General features: G+C 34.3%; 1 protein-coding gene across 4 annotated transcripts; it reads right to left on the minus strand.

Moving 5' to 3' along the window:
• Window positions 1-3,806: 3,806 nt before the first annotated feature.
• LOC120143793 lies at window positions 3,807-8,262 on the minus strand. 4 transcript variants are annotated; one of them, XM_039158025.1, is made up of 7 exons: window positions 8,097-8,262; window positions 6,518-6,779; window positions 6,341-6,393; window positions 5,998-6,076; window positions 5,612-5,750; window positions 4,792-4,905; window positions 3,822-4,161 (listed from the first exon to the last, which is right to left on the minus strand). In XM_039158025.1, exons 2-7 carry the CDS (start codon window positions 6,682-6,684, stop codon window positions 3,970-3,972), a joined length of 744 nt encoding a protein of 247 aa, XP_039013956.1. In that variant the 5' UTR covers window positions 6,685-6,779; window positions 8,097-8,262; the 3' UTR covers window positions 3,822-3,969. The 4 variants fall into 4 exon arrangements, with proteins under 4 accessions (XP_039013958.1, XP_039013957.1, XP_039013956.1 ...); XM_039158026.1 differs by lacking the exon at window positions 8,097-8,262 and having other exon boundaries at window positions 3,808-4,161; window positions 4,792-4,830; window positions 6,518-6,815; XM_039158024.1 differs by lacking the exon at window positions 8,097-8,262 and having other exon boundaries at window positions 6,518-6,812.
• Between the last annotated feature and the right edge of the window lie 14,389 nt (window positions 8,263-22,651).

Consider the following 22,651-nt stretch of genomic DNA (forward strand, 5'->3'; position numbering starts at 1 on the left):
GAGGTAGATTTATTCATTCTAGAGCTTAAGGGTATTCAATCATTCTAGGGCTTGGGGGTATTTTAAGTTATTTCACACTTTAGTGGTATTTTGGACATTTTACAGTACAAAGGTATTTCAGTCCATTCTTTTCATTTAGTCTTTCCATTTAATTCAAACTTGTCATTTATTTGAGTCATTTCAAACAATTCTGATAATAAGATTATTTTTTGATAAGTTAGTCTTCGAGTGTATACTCATAAATTAGAAATTATGGGTCTAGTGCCTTCTCAGAGGTTACAAACTATTTACCAAAAATCTTTCGAACAAAATAGGAACTTAACAGTTAAATCAATAATTTATCAGACTAGATTCAAATTCTCATGGTATTTTCTCAGTCAGGGTCAATCCGGACTATTTTTACCTCTCAAGGGTAACTTCATAAATTCTCATCTAGGTATTTTTGGTGTTTCAATTTTTAACAAGAGTAATCAAATTTTAAGGGTTATGAGGTTAAACGCTTCACTGGTTAATCACGAAACTTGGAATTGTTCCTTATAAATCTTTTAATTTCTAATACGAGCCATCAAAGTTTTATTCAATTACTTATTTTTTTACCGTAATCGAATCAATTTTAGAAATAAATAACTATACAGATGAGATGAAACATATTCGTCCATGCACTTAGCAATACCAACATATACTATAAAGCATGCATAGGGTAGTAAAGTATTACCTCGATTCTTGAGCTACACCGGTCGAACGTTCAAACTTTATTTGATCGCTTTCAAACTTGAATCCAATGTCCGATAATATCTCGAATACATATCAACAGAAATTACATCAGAAATGGAGTTTAATTGCGAAAAACATATTAAATCAGAAGGTTAATCAGTGAAAACAACTTACCATGTTCGAATTCAACAAAACAGACTTCGGATTCGAACTCAGAACGTAGAAAAACATAAAACATGACTTTTTTTTAAAAAAAATAACTTTTTAGTCAAAGTTAAAGTCAATGCGGGTCAAAGTTAAAGTCAACGGGTTGACTTAGTCGATTTGACTTAATGAGTTGACTTAGCTGAGTTGGATCAGCTTGACCCGATTTGGTCTGACTGGACCGATTACAAAAGGCTCCTGGACCGGTCGAGAAGCCCCATGCGCAATGTTGACGCGTGGTGACAGCAACGGAGGTCGCTGAGGATGTCGATCACTCCATAACCTATAACTTAGCATTCTAATTTAATTAACTCAAAATTAACCCAATATCTCGATGAAAAATTGAAAAGGAGGCGGCCGAAAGTCTTACCCACGACGAACGACGATGGCACGACAACAGGTGACCAAAACTCTTGGGTTTTGATTGCACGACGTCGTGGAAGCCAATAGGAGTGGCGATAAGATGAGACGACCCCCGGATCAGCCGAAAAACTAAGGCGATGGGTGGGTTTCGGTGAAGCTTTGCAATGAACTTTTACGACGAAACAATGCTGATTTTTGGAGCAAGGAAACTCGTGTTTTGGTTTGGAAATTGGGGATTTTAGGGTTTTAAATTTGGAAAAGGGGGATTGGTTTTGAGTCATAACTCGAGCCTTAAACGAATAAAACAAATTTTATTTATTTTTATCATTAATAATGTCCTAACCTAGATAGCTAAGGTATAGCTAGACATAACCCCAAGGGCGTGTTTGGTTCAAGTCATCTCACATTACCTGGGGAATGGAATGTCATTCTCCTGTTTGGTTGGCAAACATTCCCAGCCCCCTATAATCTTTTATTCCCAACAGTGGTATTTTGGGGGTATATTACCGGGAATGTGATTACCCCCTTCCCTTAGGTATTGTTGGATTACCGGCGTTTTGGACTAAAATGCCATTAAATGTTTTTCAAAAATATCCTTCTTATGTCGTTGAATAAAAAAAATTATACGAAGGTTAAATTACAAATTTATCCTTAAACTATTTTAGATTTACAAAAAAAGTTCATAATTAGAATTTTATATGAAGTTCAGGGGTTAAAATTAAATTTTACCCTTTCATTAAACCTATTTATCTTTTCAATTTTGTAAAAACAATTATATAAATTTTATTAATTTAAAATTTTAAAGAAAATATATAAATTAATTATAGTAGAATTCAACTTGTTAAAAAAACAAATATATAATAAGGACAATTTGGTAAAATATATATTCTAATAATCTTTTATTCCTTTAACTAAACATTGTAATCTTACATTCCTGCTAAACAACCCAAACACAAAATACAACATTCCCAGTAATCTTATTCCCGCCGGTAATCCTATTCTCGTTGGTAATCTTATATTCCGTGAACCAAACGCACCCTAAGGTCTTGGGTTCAAACCTTCCAAAACATATTTTTTTCCGGCTTAAAGAAATGGGTAAATTCAAGGTTGAGTCCCTGGATACTCTAAAAATTTAGAAAATACCATAAAATCTTGAGAATTTTACAGCTTGGTCCCTCAAAATTTTGCCTCAACTTCGGGGTGTGACATAAAATGTGTTGTTTGGTTATACAAATAATAATGTAAGAAAAAAATTTAATTATTATAAATAGTATATGAATTTTGACTTAGTTTATTATAATATAAAGTAATTAATATAAAATTAAAATTAAAATTAAAAAGATAAAAAATTAAAATAATAGATATTTAAAATAAATAATATTTATTATATTTCGTGTGAGTGGTTAAAATTATGAAGTGATATAAATTTTTTATTCATGTACTAGAACAAGAAGAATAAGTAAAATTTCAATCAAACATTGCTAATTTTTTTATTTTAAAATATTGAAGTTTATAGTTAAGTTTGAATTCAATATATATATATATATATATATAATTAAGCTATATTTAAAATAGAATTGATTATAACTTTTTTGTTAGACTTTCTCTTGTAGAAGATAGTTTGATTTCTGTTTTTTTTTTTAAATTTAGTTATTTATTTTTAGGATCGAGTTTAATTTAAAATTTTCTTATAAAAATTAAAAATTAAATGCAAGTAAAAACCATCAAATTAAGTTCATGTACAACCAACTCTATATTTAAATTTAATTTAAAACTTTCTTTTTATAATTACTGGTATTCGATTTATTGATTAACTATTCAGACCGGATATTACATAATAAAGAACGACCCTCCCAATTCAGTTTATTCCATTCACAAAATTTAAGATTCGAACCTCTAATATTGTTTAATAAATCTTGTGTTTCGTCCCACTAGGCAAATTGATTCCTGATTTAATTTGTTAAAACTTGATTCAACAATAATCAAGTTAAACTTAATTTAAAAAAAAAATAAAACTCGTAAAAATTCAATATATTTAAAATTAGTTAGGTGGTCGAATATAGTTGGAGCTCAACTTGATTATATTCAAACTTTTGAGTATGATTTTAAAATCGAAATCTTATTGATCAGACTTATTATTTAATCAAAAGATTAACATAAAATAAATTAGTGTGTATATATATATATATATATATAATTTCACGTTTTATAGATGACGTGTTTACAGGTGTCATGATTTGCTTAAGAATTAATTGTGGTTTGATTGAGAATTATTTGAAAACTTGTTATTTTTCTATAAAAAGATGTTAATTATTTTAAAGCTTGTTAGCATATAGTAATAGATAAAATAAATAAACTCATTTATGGTCCGTCACCTTTGAGCCAACAAAGAAATCTAAAAAAAAAAGGTGTTGGATTTAGATTAATATTTAAATATCGCATTTTTAAATCAAGCCTCTATCTTCTTTTTTTTGTTTGTAATAACATAATCACATTCTTCTCCCACTGTTCCTAAAGTATGAGTATACAATGCATATAAAAATATGACCCTCTAAATACATGAAAAGAATGCGACTGAATATATATGAATGGTGCTTGGAAAACAATGCGATTTCGTTTCCCCAGCTCTCAAGATAAATGGATAATAAGGAACTAAGGGAAGATATAGGGTTGACTATATGATATACACTAGTCGAGAAGCTTGTTACAGGTGCCGGCACCGACTGCTGCTGCCAGATGCCATGCAGAATGAAGGAAAGGCGTCCCGGGAAACATATCATCGGCGATGAAAAGAGCAGCCCCCAATAGAGATGACATCTTATGCACGTCATGAGCTTTCCTTAATTCTGGATCATTTACGGCTCTTTTAGCAAATGCTACCTGTAATGGATCAACGGGAGGTTTCAGTAAACCAACAGTTTCATCCCGCAAGCCAAGTTTAAGCAACTGTAATGTTAAAAATGCTTAGGAAATCACTCGTTCAGCTAACATCAAACTTATATTCTACGTTATTCGGGCTTTCCCCCCCTTAAAATATCCGTGTACAACAATTGTGTTCGATATAAGAACAGCTTCAGCCTAGAAGGTAAGAAAACAACTGTATTGTTAAAGTTAAACTGGAACAAGGATTGAGCAAACAGAGATTAGCTAACATCACAATTATAGTCTATGTTGCCTGGACTCTTCGTTAATTTTCTAAATATCTATGTCCCACACTTGTGTTTGGTATAAGAAAATCTTCAGCATAGAATTACAGTAAATCAAGTGTACTGTTTAAGCTGAACCAATGATCGGGCAACCGCAGGTTCACCTAACATCAAAATTCGAGTTTTTATCTTTTCTAAAATATCCATAATTGATACTTGTTTCCACACATAGTCAGACATGTCTTGGCTTGGCATTTGATCTGCTAAATATACAAACTATTAAAAGATTGTGCAAATCTGTTTTGATCCCACCCAATAAACTGCAATAAGCTATAAGGAAAAAATTGTAGGAACCGCAAGTTACCTCCATCATTCCAGTGTGAACAGCTGAAACCATCAGAGGCTGAACAGGTAGAAGAAAAGCCGAAGCTGCCATCAGTAACTTCGGGTTTTCATTCCGAATAGCTCTTGATAGACACTGCAATAACGATTTTCTGTTTTAAAATTTTGTAACTAAGAGAGCAATTTAAAATAGAAGTACAGCAACTATGTTACCATACTTGGGTGAAAGTGCCAAATCCGAGTATCTATTTGACACAAGCATCTTCATTTATTTATTTTTAAAGTTCTTTCATTTATTTGGAAGCTCATTTGAGGGTATGTCCTCGTACCCAAATAGCTCATTTGTGTATTATAGAGAATAGTTTCTCCAAGATGCATTGTGTTCTCAGACAAGTATAAAATGCAGCATAGTAACAACGCTTTAACATTAACTTTAATCTTTAACATCGTACAAGTCAATAGCCTGAGTTACTTGACTTGGATTCAGGCGTGAATGTCTAATGAGGGTGTTCATTTTTTTCCAAGATTTTTTATGCATTTTGAGGATCCTTGAAGATTGTATACCTATAATCGTGTCCGGACATGCATCGGACAGGGTACTTTAATGCATTTATTCCAATCAAATTATGAATCAGATTGAACTTACCAACATTACTTGGACTCGGGGGTAAGTGGTGGAAATGTGCATATGTCTAAATGGGAAAGTTCAATATTTTCTAAGTTTTTCCATGTCCTTGGAGAGTCGTTGGAGGATCATATCCTTACTCATGTTCGAAAATGTCCAACACTTGTGTCATAAGTACTAAGAAAAAATGAAGAGACGAAGCAACATAGGAACTTACCACAGTGGCAGTGGCTATCATTGTATAGTCGACCCACCTTAAGTATTTCCTCAGCTTTCCTCTGGAAGAATGGTACAAAGTAGAGGCAACTCCCACTCCAATTAGTGAATTAGCATACAGTGTAGTATTAAAATTTTTCCTGCATCCAAGTAAATAAAGGGTTAATAAGTTATGTAATTCGGACATGGGTGTGAATGTCAAATACGGGTATGTTTTACTTTTTCTAATTTTTCTTTTCATGTATTTGAAGTGTCTTTGGAATATCATATTATCATGCCCATGTTCGGGTATAGGTGTCAAACACAAGTGCTTAAGAAAAATGACGAGAAGGAGCAAATTAAATAGATTGATATCTTGTTTATGAAGAAAACTGAAGATGATACTACCTAGGGGCTTGGATCCCAAGAACTATGAAGGGGAGTGACGTCAACACATTTGCAACCGTCTCTACAAGATTATGGTCACCTGACAAAATGTTTAAAAAGATAAGCACTGACAAAGAATCTTATATAGGAAAATTGAGAGCAAAGATACACGCCCGCAAACTATGTTGCTTGGGCTTGACTGCTTGAGTATGAGAGGTGGATACGTCATGCGTCCAATAATGGGTATATTCAGTTTTATAAGTTTTACCATGTATTTGGAGGATCATATCTCCATAATCATGTTTGAAAACGAGTCAAACATGATTACTTCAAGGAAAATGAATGCATTAGTACTTTACCATACCTTGCGTACAGCATCTTATAGGCCTTAAACAAGCTGGTCTCTGCTGCCATACTCTGAAAAACATGTTTAAGCAACCATGTTACAGAGACCACAGGCAAAAAATAGTGTATTCACAAGACTTTCTACAAATAAATTGATAAGTTAGGATTTAAACAGATGGACACTCATTTAGCGTACTGTATCAATAGTGGTTGATTTGCTGTAATAAATGATTTATCATGACTGGATTGGAAGCTCCCCTGTTTATTATTCTCCTCCAACGCAGATTGTGAATGAGGAAACACTTGCACCCCATGCAAACCCTCTAAGGCTTTACTATGTCTCAATGCCGTCTGGGGACTCATGATCCTTGAAAGAATGCAAAAAATGTTTTAGCTGCCGGCAAGAGTTGCTGGCGATGGTTAGAAGAAGACTGTAAGACACTCCTTTTGTGCTTCACCTGTGCACAGAGAAGAAGACGGATTCTTCATTCTTCTTAAAGTACTCATTTCAAATCCCCAAGTCGTACACTTATCTAGGTATCGGTATAGGTAGATGACCCTACAACTAATAGAAAACGCTAGAAAAACACAACCACGTTAGATGCATATACGTATTCTACACTTGCACATAAGTCTAAGTAACATAGATATATGATAAATCATATTCAACAAAAGGAAGCAAGGATCAAGCTTCTAAAAAGCACTATTTCAAAGAATTAACAACGTCATAGGAGGTATAGTTTGATAGGTAATAGTTTATTGAACACCAAAGGGAGATTACTTAGAAAGATCATATTCATTGTATGGCTTTCATAGGGAACTAAAAGCAAACATTTGAAGAACAGTGTCAATCTATGCACCAACTACAACATTTAAAAGGTTCCAGCCAGAATACCAATCCAAACACCCAAATCCTCCAAATATATGAATAAATTTTAAACAATGAAATATGAATAAATTTTAAACAATGAACATATCATTGTCGGATGTGATGTCGGACACAGAGTACTAGTGACAGACTACTATAATATATTGCTTTAACCAGGGAAGGAAATTAGTATATATTTTAGGTATTTTCTTTCTATTTTCGCCCCTAGAATTTTATAAATTCGCCATCTCCTAAAGTTTTAAAACTTCACTCTTAGAATAATATCCTGTGCCCATCCCTCGCTTTAACCAATTTATGCATATGTTCTAGCCTGTGAAAAAACGCATCATAGACCATAAAATTATGCTATTCGATAACTTCAACACGATTTAAATAGCAATCCACTATAGGATTAGCGGCCGTTATATGACAGTAAAGGCTGCACAACAGTGATACCCGAAATGACCGCAAACAATATCACCCGCTTTTGCAGAATGCAATAAAACCGAAAACGTGACGGTCCCGCAATTTAAATATCAGCAGATAATTGAATCCAAACGTAGCGGTTTTATCCATTAAGAATATAGCAGCTTTGTAGAAAAGACGTTTGATTTCAAGTACTCTCAAAGAACTAGTTCTAGATAGTAAATCGAAAACTTCGGCCAATTAAACTCAGCATTATTATCAGTCGAGCAAAACCAAATCTTAAAAACAAACATAAACATTCAAAATCGCATCCTTAATTTCCCAGGAAATCCCAAGCATCAAAATCCAGAACTGGGTTCCCTAGATACAAGCAAATGAAGAAACCCCACATCGAGAAACTGGAAAATAAGAGCATTTTGGAGAATGAAAAAACAAACAAATATATGCATGTATGTATGTATGTATGTATGTATGGAAGTACCTGGGAAGATGTGAAGGAATGAAGAGGCAGCCGAGGAGTTAAAATTTGATCTTTCTTTCAGTTGGGGGGCGGGGGGCAGGATAGTTTTCACTAAGAAAAAAATAGGACGAGGAAGATGAAGAATACGCGCAAAGAGTCAGGAAGAGTGTCTGGATATTCCACTTTACCTAATCAATATTCGCCACCTATACGCCAGTACATTCGATAATTTTGCACCATTTATAGAGTTTTGATATTAAAACTGCTTTAATTGACTGAAACGATTTTTCTTTTCCAATTCGGACAACGAAAGAGATTTTAGTAAATAAAACTCGATTATTCGTTAATTTAATTTGTTTCTACAGAGATTGTTTTCCTTCTCCATTCCGCCGAAAGGGATTTTATATAAAAGATATTGATTATGAGTTTAATTAATTATGATTCTCAGTGAAGTGCTTGGTCAGCCAACTTTGTTTTTAAAGAGATTTAATTTTTTTTAAAAAAATTAAATATGTTATTAATTGAATTTGACTTTGTAATTACTTAATAACTCACCAATTTTTTTATAGGAAGTTAAACTCTATAAAAAGGTTGTGTTAATTTTAATTTATTTATTATGTTTAAAAATTAATTTTAATACATTTTAATTATAAAGTTATAAGAACCAAGTAATTAAGAAATTTATTGTCATATTTTTATGGTCTTAAATTCGAACACCTCCCTGTCCTTTTATGGTGACCCTGTTCATGTCTCTTCGTCTAAAATAATGACGTGTTTGTTTCAATTAACTGTTCTAAACCTTATTTTAGTATAAAAAAGATTTATTGTTTTTCCCAATTTCGATTACATTCAAATTAAAATTAAAAAAATGTTTTATCTTTTATTAATAATTTTTAATACTACCAATTAACATATTATATTTATATTAATAAGAATTGATTTAAAACCTTTTTACTTTTAATTTATTTTAATTAGTTTTAATATTAAAATAAAAATAAAAATATAATATCATATATCATTATAATATAATTGAGTATATTATTCTAATACTAAAAAGTATAATGTTATATTCTTAAAATTATTAATAAATATATTTTAATAATTATTTTTTATTAAATTGATACGAAAATATCAATATTAAATATATAAAATAATATCATTTTGAATATTTATGTTTTAAAGTGAAAAAATCATAAAACTACTTATGAAAAATCAGATCGTAAATTATTTTCTAGAAAATATAGAAGAAATTCTTTTGGCCATGAAAAAAAAATATCACTTCTTATTAGACTTAATATATAAAACAATGTCTAAACTATATCTCTTTTCTCATTATGTGCCTAAATTCTTTTCAATGAATTTAGGTGTTTAACGTTTTTAATGTTATCATTTAGATGCCTCAATCGTAACAAACATTAAAAAATTCTGTCACCACTTAAAATGCAACACATAACATGTTTATAGATTTTTAAAAATATATTTAAATATATTTAAAATTATTGTTATTTTTAAAAAAACCAAAATGTTTTTGAAATCTCAAAAAGAAAAATCCCAAAGTATCCACCCCACCTATTGGTCATCCACCATTGATGTCGCCCTCACTGGTTGCCTACCCACTCGTCGTCGCCTACCCACCCATCGCTGGCGGTCAATCATAGCTTCAAATTGTCTAAATCCCTAAATCCAAAAACTAAATTCCTAAATCATAACACACATCCATCCAAATCGTCAGATAAGTGATCAGTGGTTGGGCAACGAGCTGGGGGTCTACGAGTGAGTTGGCAATCACCAGTGGTGGTAGTGATCGTTGTCGAAATTGAAGGTCTTGGGGTATTTTATGAAAAATAGAAAAAATAAGTTTTTTTAATTATGATTTTGTTTTTAAAAAATTAAGGAAATAAAAAATATGTCATGTGCCAAATACTGATTAACTGATTTTTAACGAGAATTACGGTGTAAATTCTAAATGATAACATTAAAAAATATTAGACACCTAAATTGATAGAAAAAACATTTAGAAACTTAATAGAAAAATGTATAATTTAAGTAATTATTTTATATTAAACCTTTTTATTAAATTCTAAATAATAAACTTTTTTTACATTAAACAAACAAGGTCTAACACAATTAATTAAAATAAACACTTACTAATATTTTAGATGAAGAGGTAGGGATAGGGGGATTGTCTCATGAAAGACAGATTAATATACGGTTAATATATGTCGTTACCGATACATTAAAAGATATTTGATAAATTCGGTTTAGCGCTACCAGAAATATCGAGTAATAATAATGTAATATGTGGAAATCATGAAGAAATATTAAAAACTTTGGCAACCGGTAAACTTAGCTTGTCTGTTTGTGTCGATACTTTATAAAAATGTATCGATCCATAACAATATAACAAGTAAAAAAAATGAAAAAACCGATATATAAATGACAAAACCAATAAAGCGCTACCGGATATGTTGAAAGTGTCAATACATTAATATAAGTTTCGACACCTTTAGAATTTAAAAAAGGAGCAGTTATAGCGCCTATAAAGTGTCGATACTTTACAAAAATGTATCGATCTATTACAATATAAAAGGTAAAAAAATGACAAAACCGGTCTATAAATGACGAAACCGGTAAAGCATTACCGGATATGTTAAAGTGTCGATACATTAATATAAGTATCGACACCTTTGGAATTTAAAAGAGGAGCAGTAATGGCGCTTATAAAGTGTCGATACTTTATAAAAATGTATCGATCCATAACAATATAACAAGTAAAAAAATGACGAAACCGGTCTATAAATGACAAAACCGGTAAAGCGCTACCGGATATGTTGAAAGTGTCGATACATTAATATAAGTATCGACACTTTTGGAATTTAAAAGAGGAGCTGTAATAGCACCTATAAAGTGTCGATACTTTATAAAAATGTATCGATCCATAACAATATAACAGGTAAAAAATGACAAAACCGGTCTATAAATGAAAAAACCAGTAAAGCGCTACCAGATATATTGAAAGTGTCGATACATTATTAAGTAGGCGTAATAAATTATCGATACTTTCAAAGAAATAGGTAAATAGCTTATCGAAAGTATCGACACCTGACATAAAAGTATCGACACTTGAGTAATTGTATCAATTAAATATAAATAACATATCCAGTGTAAATATAAAGGGCATAGCTAAATCTTCTCTGAAAATAGATAGAACACGAACGAGTATTTGAAATCGAAGCGTAATTGTTGCTGCATTTCAGAAGGCATTTTTAAAGAGAAGTTTGTTTGTTTGTTGCTGCAGTCGAATCGAAAAGTACGTTGTTGAAACCCTAGTTTTTTATATTACAGTAATCGAAAATAGGGTTTTTATGTGTTGTTTAGGGTTTTCGAAGTAAAGAAGCACTTGAGACCGATTACATGTAGAAAGTGATATTCTAGGTAGATGATAAATATCGATACTTTTATTTAATTTTATAGGTAGAAAATGATATTATAGGTTGTATAAATGTGCCGATACTTGGAGTATTGAGTGTTCATATTCGTTTGAAGGAAATAGGGATTAGGGTTTTTGGGTTTAGTTTGGGGATTTCGAATCGAAGCCAAGAAGGATTTGGGACCGATTATATAATATTATAGGTAGAAAATAAATATGGATACATGTATATAATATTATAGGTAGAAAATGATATTTTAGGTTGTATAAATGTACCGACACATTTTGTAGTGGCCATTCAAATTCTTTTGAATAAAATCATTTTACCACAAGAGTAGTTATCTATATTTGTATATTGAATAAAGTGTATGTAACAAGTATTTGATTTGATTTGCGTAAGCTGATATATGAAAGAAAAATGAAGTCAATGGGTGGAAAAATTGTTGGTGGCGCAGATGACTTTGAAATTGAGGCCGAGACTCGAAAGCAACCAAAGGGTGGATATATGTACTTCTAGTAAGTATCAATGTATTTTTGTTATTATTGTTGAAATGGTAATTGGATTAAAGTATTTAAGAACTTTAAATTGATTACAAATTTTAAATGTTGACATTATGGTCGAATGCCAAAGGATGAAAGAAGATGGCACACACATCGGTTCGGTATGTAAAATGAAATTGACATTGAGTATTATTTAGTGTCAATGTATTGATTAAGAAATATTTATGCTTAATATTAGGTGAAAAATGATGTGCTGGCGAATTGGAATTTGATGAGTGATGCTGAAAAAGGAACCTTACATCACACAGTCAAGGAATGATAGTAAAGAATACAAAGAACGGAGGAAAGCACATGAAAAAAGGTATTCATTAAACTTGTAAATATGTTGATACAAGATATATAAGAACAATAACATTATATATTGTTAAAAAATGTAGGAAGTGTCGACAAGGTGCAGTATAAAAAGGGTAAATTCATTAATTGAACACCTTAAAGAGAAGGATCAGTTGAATGTGCTTAGGGAAATGGGGTTTGGATCATTGATAGGAGTAGGGGATCGACCAATTCGAAGGGAATTGTGTCGATCCTTGATGGAGTAATTTGATGTCAAACAATGTATTGCTAAATATGGTGATTATTCATTCCCTCTGGGGGTATCGACTGTTGTAGCCGTCTTGGGGGTACGAAACGAAGGCAAAAGTGTTATAGAAGTCTGTAAGAGTAAGAACTGGAAAGCACTTGCCTCCAAATATGGTTTGAAGCAGAAGGTGACATATATTGAAGTTGAAGAGGATATCAAAAGTGGATATTACCCGGGGGATGACCTGAAGGTCCGAGTTCTATTGTACCTTGTCGGGATATTTCTTTGTCCAACGGGTGATACGTCAACGAAAAAGGACAATATGAAGCTCATTTGTGATTAAGGCTTGAAGGGTGAATTTAATTGGGCTGAATATGTCCATTCGAGATTGATTGAATCAATAATCACCTTTCAAAAGAGCAGCCAGAGATACGTCAAAGAGTGCATAACAATCTTAAAGGTAACTCAGTTATTATATAAAATGATAAATTTTATTATAAATGCAGATTGCATTGTTCGATTTTTGGTCGGGCTGTGATAGTTTGCCGGCTTATGAAAGAAACGGAGTGGTACGTACCATGCATGGGGAAAGGAAGAGGTGGTTAGAGTGATGGGGAAGTTGAAATTGGATAGACCGAGGAAGTTAGAAATGGTAATAAATGTAATTAAATAATATTAAGAATATAATCAATGTCTTAATATAAATTTAATTTTGAAGTTTATTGTCAAGGAGGTAGAAGAAGCAGAGGAGGCAGTGAAAAAGGAAGAAGAGATGGTTGGAGGGGTGGATGACGGTCAGGGGTATGACGGTGAGGGAAAACAGAGTAAATTCGACATTTTGATGTCTGAATTGACTGATATAAAAAAAATCCAATTTGATATTGTGCAAAGACAATTAAGAGTCGAAGAGACACTTGAGAGGCATAAGGGGGAAGTGGAAGGAAAGATAGATGTAGTGGTGAAAGAAGTTGAGGTGTTAAGGGGTGAACTTAAGATGATGATGGGTGAAAAAATTGATGTAGTAGTCAAGGAGGTTGTGGAATTGAGGAGAGAACTTACGGGGGTGAAGGAGGTGGTTGATAAAAACTTGGATTAAGGGGGTAAATGAAGGGTGAAATAAAATAGATGAAGAGCTATGTAGAGAAAAAATACGATGAACTGAAAAAATATGAAGAAGAAAAGATGGAGGAATAAGAGAAGAATGAGGAAATGAGGAGGAAGGATGTCGATGTGATCTATACACCGGAGAGTATTATAGATACATATTTGGATTCAGAATGTCCTGCACCCCAGAAGAAGAAATAGAAGGTAAGTTGAATAAAATAAAACTTAATTTGATTTTTATCATGTTGTTGTGACAAAAAATTGTATGCAAAATTGTAGGTTGAAAAAGCGGATTTTCCGAGTTGAATTGATGACCTCGAAGCTGCAATGTGTGATTATTTATGGAATAGTGGGTTAGAATCGGAGTAAGTGAAATATATTACTTTGTGAGTGATATTTAAATATTTCATGACAAGATATTAATTCTAATGATTCATACAGATATTCTGTAATCTCAATAGGAAATCAATACGCTAGTGTATCCGACGTTGCAACGTTGAAGCCTAAGGAATGGGTTGGAGGTGTGGTAAGTAGAAAATACAAAATATTAAAACCTATTGAATATGTTCTGATTGTGTAATTAATTTTGTTAGGTTATTGATTTGCTCGCCTGGACAGTATGCTACGATTCGAAAAAGTCACACCGGAGGATTGGATACCTTCCATACCACTTAGCGATGAGTGAAATTAATAAATGTTGAAAGTAGTGTTATAGACGACAAATTAATAATGATTGTCGCGTAATTGCAGCAACAGACATTGGATACCAGAAGCAAAGTAACTGTTGAGGGAATTGTGAGCTTTTGGGGTCCCATATTGGATAACTATGTGAAATTCACCGACTGTGAGAAGGTAAGACGACATACGAATTGCAAATGATGTTTTCGGATATATAATGTTGAATTTTGTCAAATTGGGTGTGAAATTTGTTGTAGATCATGATCACAATAAACTACGCCAATTCACATTAGTAGCTGTTGGTGTTGGATATGGTAGAACGTGTTGTAATGGTATATGATAGTTTATTTACATCTGAAGCAACTAAACAGAGAGTGAATGATGCTAAGAGATTGGTATGTTTGAAAGGAAATTATATAAATTATAATTCATAATTTGTTTGGATCATAACTTCATATTTTTTAATGCAGATGAAAATATTATATAGTTATAATAAGAAACGCAATTGGGTAGAAGCATGTGGCTCTTTAGGAAAGACCCCCTTGAAAAATTTTGAATTTGTGGAGCATAAGATGAATGAGCAATTGAATGGGTATGAGATGTTATCATAAATAGAAAGCTTAATTTATGAAGGTTTCATAATTGACATGTATGGTATTCAAATTTTGTAACAGATATGATTGCGGCATTTATGTGATGATGCGGATGGAATCAATCGGTTCTAAAGGGGAAACTGGTGATTTTGTAAGTGGAATTAAAAATTAGTTTGCGGTTAAATTGTTAAAAATCGTAGATGTCGAAACGATTTTTAAACCTGGTGGGGAAGCGAGATTTGGAAAACTGCATCATTTTTAAATTATGATCTTTATGTTTGATTTTTTATTTAAAAATAATGTTATTTTGGAAAACCTCTCGTTTCGAAAATTTGGGATTTCTTTTACGATAAAAACGGTTCGAGGAGTCGCCACCAATCTTTGATTAGGGTGTGATTGGAAACCCAAAAATGGTTTGCCATTTTAAATAAAAATATTAATTTTAATTAAAATAAAAAATTTAGGTTTGCGTTACCAAAATTCGAGTTCGGGAGTCGGTTACGTGTGGGGAAGGATTAGCACCCCTACAACGCCCTAAATCGGTACCTAGTCGATTAATTAGTGTCTTTGCAATGAAATTTACAAGTTCGATTTTAATTTGATTTATAATCCCCAACAAAACAATAACATACAAATTTTACTATAGTTAAAAGCACAAAAAGTGATTAAGTTAAAATTACCCAACCATTAGAAAGATAAAGGATATTCGATTATTTATAAATATCGAGACCAGATCTTAAATAGTTATGACAACCTTTTCTCGATAAATTTAAATAGTCGAACATTTCTTTATCTTTCATTCCCAAATTTTAAAGTAATGAATCAATTTCTTAGGTGTCATTGATGGGATACACTGTTAATTTAAAAGCGTTAGAAGCAGACCTCTAATAGTTAAGACAACCCACTTAAACGAATTTAAATTAAAAGGGTATTACCCTTAGTCAAATTATGTAATAATGTCGAGTTATGCTCATGAGAATACCATGCATAAACTAATTAAAATATGCCATGCATTCAAACAAACTTCTAAGTCTATAAAAATATTTACGATGCATTTATGAATTTTACTTTACAAAGGAATCATTTATTCTTAACGTTTTAAAACTATCACGTTCATATTAATACACTACAAAGGCTTTTATTCTAAATCAATTAACATCCGAATTAATATTTATCTTATTTACCGGGGCCTAAAATAAAATATGATACCAAGGTATACATGCATACAACAAAATAAACATGCATTCAAATAAAACAAAATAAAATTAAGTATGCAAAATTGCAATGAAGGACAAAAATGACAGAAAACCAAAACTGGGTATGCAAAATAGAAATCAATCTCTGAAACAAATAAACCTGATGAGTGACTAAATTATCAAGTATCCAAAATTACAGGTTACAATCGAAACAAACATAAATTGAAGAAACACGGTAGTTTAGGACTAAAACTGAATGCACGAAAAATAAGAAGACCAAATTACCAGCACAAAACTTCTATTCGAGGACTAAAATGCAACAGATATAGAACTGATGGACCTCGCGCCTGATTCCCCCTAATACCTAAGACACGGCTGATGTTCTAACCCCAAAACGTCACCGTTTCATCCCCGCCTAATACTACGTCGTTTTGATGCTTCAATATGAGATAACCTATGGTAAACTTAAAATCCTAACTCATTTTCCTCTCCAGTCTAACCAGACGAACCCCTCAGCTTTTCTTCGTCTCTCTTCTTTCTCTCTCACACTTCCCATTTGCGATCCTAAAAACCCAAAGCCTCCGCGGCCTCCGCCCTCTAACGGCCCCGACGAGGAGTCACACCGGTGTGAACCCTAAAATTTAACCCCCTAAGAACATAAACTCTTCATCTCCTCTTCAAAACCCAGACGAATCGAAAGCCTCCACGGCCTCCACCATACCCCACAGATCCAATAAAGAACCCCTCAACCTCGATGAACCTAGACCTAGACCTTCACTCTTAAACAAACAACCTAGACACCACAACCACGAATCCAGTGCTAACCCAGACAAACCCGAAGCCTAAAACAGACATGCACAACTCGAAATCGATGGGAGACGAAGGACTTTACCTTCTCACAGACGAGGTATGGATTCCTAGCCAAGGCGATGAAAGCTACTGGATTGGGAAGGTAAGTTTCTTGCGTTTGGTTTCTGTTCTATGGTTGCTGACGAATGGGTTTTTTTTGGGTATTTCATTTTAGTGTTTTTCTCTTGTCTCTGCTTGCTGTTCGCTAATGGAGGATAGTTTCTATCTAGATTTCTTCTTTTTTTCCTCCTTTTTTTTGACCCCGAGATCTCCCCTCTTTTAATCTCATTTTGTGTCTGCTCTTGCTGATAATGGATGATTTCTTTACTGGCTTTGTTTTCCCGATGCAGAAAAGGAAGACCCATTCCCCTCGTGTTCCCTTATCGTCAATTGCAGAGTATGGGCGTGCCCTTGGGTGTCACGCTAGCATGGGCGGAGGTATGGGCTTGAGTAGTGGAGTTTGTCATGGTCTGCTCAGTTGTGGCCGACAAGCATGGATCGATGCTAGGTGGATTCGCGCGCCGACTCGGGAACCTTGGAGTACTGTGAACCGTTGGATCGTGAAGCCAGATCCAACGGTCGTATTGTTGCGGTGCTGGGAGCTGCTGGCAAGGAACCCTAATGGTTTTACGGTTTCCAGAATTAGGCCCGTAACAACTGGGCTATCGAGTCCCGGGCTTGTAGCTTTGGCTTGAGCCATTTTGGTTCGGCCTGTTCAGAGTTTAATATTGATGTAAGCCTGTAACAACAATAAAATATTTAGTGCATGTTTTAATTATTTAATTATTTATTGCATATATATATTAAAAATTACTTATAACAATATATTAATAATAATAAACACGAATTAACTTCGAATAAAACCCCGGACAAATCGAGCATCTACAGCTGCCCTTCTTTACTCATTGTCGTGTAACGAGAATAGAGCAAAGATCAAAAGATGGTCGAATTTGCCCGGTCATGGAAAATTCAATAGATAAATCCGCTTCACTAGAACTTCAGGATAAGTGAAATTTTAAAAATTCTTCGAAATTGAGTTCACTCCCTATCGCTTTAGGGAATATGGAACTCGAACAATCTTCTGCAATCAGGTTCATTCCCTCCTCTTAGAGTATGGAACTCGAACAACTCCCTCCTTTTGGAGTATAGAACTCGAACATCTTCAACAATCATGTCTGTTTTCTATTCCTTCAGAGAGTATAAGACTTGAACAATCTTCAACAATTGTGTTTGCTCCCTATTTCTTCAGAGAGTATCAGACTCGAACAATCTTCAATAATCGTGTCTGCTCTCTATTTCTTCAGAGAGTATGAGACTCGAACAATCTTTTGAAAATGGGTTTGCTCCCTCTTTCTTCAGGGAGTATAGAACTCGAACAATCTTCTGAAAACGGGTTTGCTACCTCTTTCTTCAGGGAGTATAGAACTCGAAAATCTTTAAACGAGTTCGCTCCCTCTTTCTTCAGGGAGTATAGAACTCGAAAATCTTCAAACGGGTTCACTCCTTCTTTCTTCAGGGAGTATAGAACTCGAAAATCTTTAACAATCGGGTTCGGTCCCTCTTTCTCTAGGGAGTATGGAACTCGAAAATCTTCTTCTAACGGGTTTGCTTCTTCTTTCATTAAGGAGTATGGAACTTGAAAATCTTTAAACGGGTTCGCTCCCTCTTTCTTCATGAAGCATAGAACTCGGACATCTTCTTCAAACGGGTTCGCTCCCTCTTTCTCTAGGGAGTATGGAACTCCAATAACTTCACACGGGTTCGCTCCCTCTTTCTCTAGGGAGTATGGAACTCGGACATCTTCTTCAAACGGGTTCACTCCCTCTTTCTTCAGGAAGTATAGAACTCGGACATCTTCTTCAAACGGGTTCGCTCCCCCTTTCTTCAGGAAGTATAGAACTCCAATAACTTCACACGGGTTCGCTCCCTTTTTCTCTAGGGAGTATGGAACTCATACATCTTTTTCAAACGGGTTCGCTCCCTCTTTCTCTAGGGAGTATGGAACTCAGACATCTTCTTCAAACGGGTTCCCTCCCTCTTTCTTTAGGGAGTATGGAACTCGAAAATCTTCTTCAAACGGGTTCGCTCTCTCTTTCTTCAGGAAGTATAGAACTCGGACATCTTCTTAAAACGGGTTCGCTCCCTCTTTCTTCAGGAAGTATAGAACTCCAATAACTTCAAACGGGTTCGCTCCCTCTTTCTCTAGGGAGTATGGAACTCAGACATCTTCTTCAAACGGGTTCGCTCCCTCTTTCTTCAGGAAGTATAGAACTCGGACATCTTCTTCAAACGGGTTCGCTCCCTCTTTCTTCAGGAAGTATAGAACTCCAATAACTTCACACGGGTTCGCTCCCTCTTTCTCTAGGGAGTATGGAACTCGAACATTTTCTTAAAACGGGTTCGCTCCCTCTTTCTTCAGGAAGTATAGAACTCAGACATCTTCTTCAAACGGGTTCGCTCCCTATTTCTTCAGGAAGTATAGAACTCCAATAAATTCACACGGGTTCGCTCCCTTTTTCTCTAGGGAGTATGGAACTCGAACATCTTTTTCAAACGGGTTCGCTCCCTCTTTCTCTAGAGAGTATGAAACTCGGACATCTTCTTCAAACGGGTTCGCTCCCTCTTTCTTTAGGGAGTATGGAACTCGAACATCTTCAAATGGGTTCGCTCCATCTTTCTCTAGGGAGTATGGAACTCGAACATCTTCAAACGGGTTCGCTCCCTCTTTTTCTAGGGAGTATGGAACTCGGACATCTTCTTCAAACGGGTTCGCTCCCTCTTTCTTCAGGAAGTATAGAACTCAGACATCTTCTTTAAACGGGTTCACTCCCTCTTTCTTCAGGAAGTATAGAACTCCAATATCTTCAAACGGGTTCGATCCCTCTTTCTATAGGGAGTATGGAACTCAAACATCTTCAAACGGGTTCGCTCCCTCTTTTTCTAGGGAGTATGGAACTCGGACATCTTCTTCGCTTCACTACTTTCTTGTGAAGGGTTAAGTTGGTTTGCTTCGAAGGTCAAACCTGAAAATCAAACGATACAACTCATTAGTGTATGCTTGAAGATTTGAAAAACATTATACTCAAAAACTTAGAATTTAAGAGAATCTTTTTGAATTCATTTCTCCTGTGAGAGCTTGTCTCGCCGCAACTAAATGCGAGAGTCTTCCTTGACTCTGATGCCATTTGGACCTCTTCCTTTCTGGGACCTTGAGTCGGTTAATGACTTCTCACGCGCGTTTCTCCTACATCTGATGGTCTGATGGCTTTCTCCAACACTCTTCTGAGAAGGCTTAAAATGAATTGCTTCACTACTATTTGGTGAATGGTTAAGATGAACTTTGCCCCAATCTCCTGTGTGCAAGTCACTTTAATCGATTGATTCATCTCTTCATACACGAAGATCTTTATTTTTCTTCTACATCTGATGGTCTTCACTTCAAAGCAATATTTCTTCTGTGGATTATACCTATCAATTCTTTAGGGTATGCCTATCTAATGCGATTCTTTGCGTTTAAGGTTTGAAATCTTCCTTTCAATCGTCGGGATTTTAACATCTTGTATCTTCTCTTCTCACTGGAAGACCTGTCAAAACCATGTGTTTATGCATGAAACACTAATGCAACCATATGTATCAGTGTAATGTATTTTCTTTTATGCAAATGATGTTTTCATGAATGCATAAATATTGAATCAATCTTCACTGTTTGACTTCAAGGTGGCGAACTCAGTCTTCTTCTACTTGATCATTCTTTTCCAGGGTTTGCTTTAGACACCCATGCAACAACTCATAATTTCCAACTGGCATTTTTGAAGATCCCTCTGATCTTCTTCTATCTTCTTGTCATCTTTGTTTTCTGCCTTCATTTCGGAGAAATTGCTTTTCTCTCTCAACTTCTTGCTATGGTCAGAATTATGACTGTGTTGCCCTATTTTCGGAGACTGTGCATATGACTATTCCAAACTTCGTAAAGATCAAAGGGAGATCTGCATCTATCCTGATTTGACTCTTACAACATATCACAAGGAGGATCTGTCCCAATTTTTCATGTCACCCTATTTAATCAAATATCAAACAAAGCTCATTTATACCATATCAGGTCGAGAGGTTTAATAACAACCCATCATTCAACCTTAGTTGGTTCTATTAGTTTCTTGCTGTTAACCGTGGAAAATAATCTTCATCATTTCTTATTTTCAACCTGGGGTTGTAGAAGATAACCTTCATCTTGGGTAATGGAAACAACACATGATCGCAACACTGATTCATCACCATACTCACTGGTTCGTAAAACATTTGACCATATTCATCTTTCATGTGGCTTCTGCCCATATCTTTCAACTAGAGAAGCTCTTTGCGTAGCACTCAGAGTTTTCTCATGGTATTACAAGGATACCAAAACTCAGTGGAAATTAAAGTGGGATACCAGATCGCCCACATTGATGCATATGAAATCATAAGAGTAAAGTAATTGATGATGGACAAAATGATCATGTACAGTAAACTCCACTGTCACTGTTTCATCATTTTCACTCTTCATACATTTCTACCCTATTGGAACTATTTGTCCAATTCAATGATCATTCCACAAGTCTTCATAGGCTTCCACATATACCCCACATTAATACCTCTAGCTGAAACATGCCTTCACTAGTGCCCCAACAACTCAGATTGTAAGACTCATTCTCAATGCCTTCTTGTTCTGAATCTTGTCAGCTTAACACGATGTGGGTTTAGTCGTGCCCCAACATTGTCTTATACTGGTATGGGCCTTCAAAATGCCCCATCACCTCAAATTGTAAGGCTCATTCTTCATGCCTCCTTCTGAATCTTATCATCTCAACATGAAGTGGGTTTATTCGGCCCCTAATATATCATAACTTGAATGTTCTCATTATGGTGTCTCTACATAGTAGTGTTGTCAAATAATTTGAGGGCCTTTCTTCATGCTACTTAAGAAGTGATCAACCCTTCTAACACAATGACTTGCCTGTTTATTCGGGCTGAGATATGTGCCCCTTTCAAAGATGGTGAACATCTATTTCTTGATGGGTTATTGGCAAAGTAATATGGAAATGCTAAAAGCTCTTATTCTTCATCCATTCTGATCTCTTTAGACCTTCTATTTCAAGATTGTGGAATGCTTCACGTTCCTGCATTGCTTATTCTTCTTCTCAAATAGAGACACAATGAGCCTCACCAGCTTCAAGGACCTTTTACATTTGAATTGTCCTGTTTGAAAATGTTTTACTTCTTTCTCTTATTTCAAAGATCAAAGAATGAAAGAATTTTATTAAATATTGCCCCTTAATTCAGGCTCGCAATCAAATCAAATCATATATATGAGTTCACAGAATATCAAAAGAATTAACAACTCTTTAATATTTTCAGGGTTATAGCTCTTTGACAAGTGTCAAAATTGAGGGGTTGTCTTCAGGTTGGCTTCCTATTTTCTAAGGTTTCGACCACCAGAATGTCATTTCTTTCTTGATCATTGTGAATATCACAACATGCCCTTCTTTCTTGGCTTGGTATTTTAATCGGATGCGGACAAAATGACACAACTAGTATAATTCATTACTAGACTTTCCAGAACACTTCCATTTCAGTTCTCTGAAATCTTCCATTTGTTCAAGCTTCGTAGA

This window comes from Hibiscus syriacus, unplaced genomic scaffold (assembly GCF_006381635.1).
Source record: "Hibiscus syriacus cultivar Baekdansim isolate YM2019G1 unplaced genomic scaffold, ASM638163v2 tig00110864_pilon, whole genome shotgun sequence".
Classification (NCBI taxonomy): Eukaryota; Viridiplantae; Streptophyta; class Magnoliopsida; order Malvales; family Malvaceae; genus Hibiscus; species Hibiscus syriacus.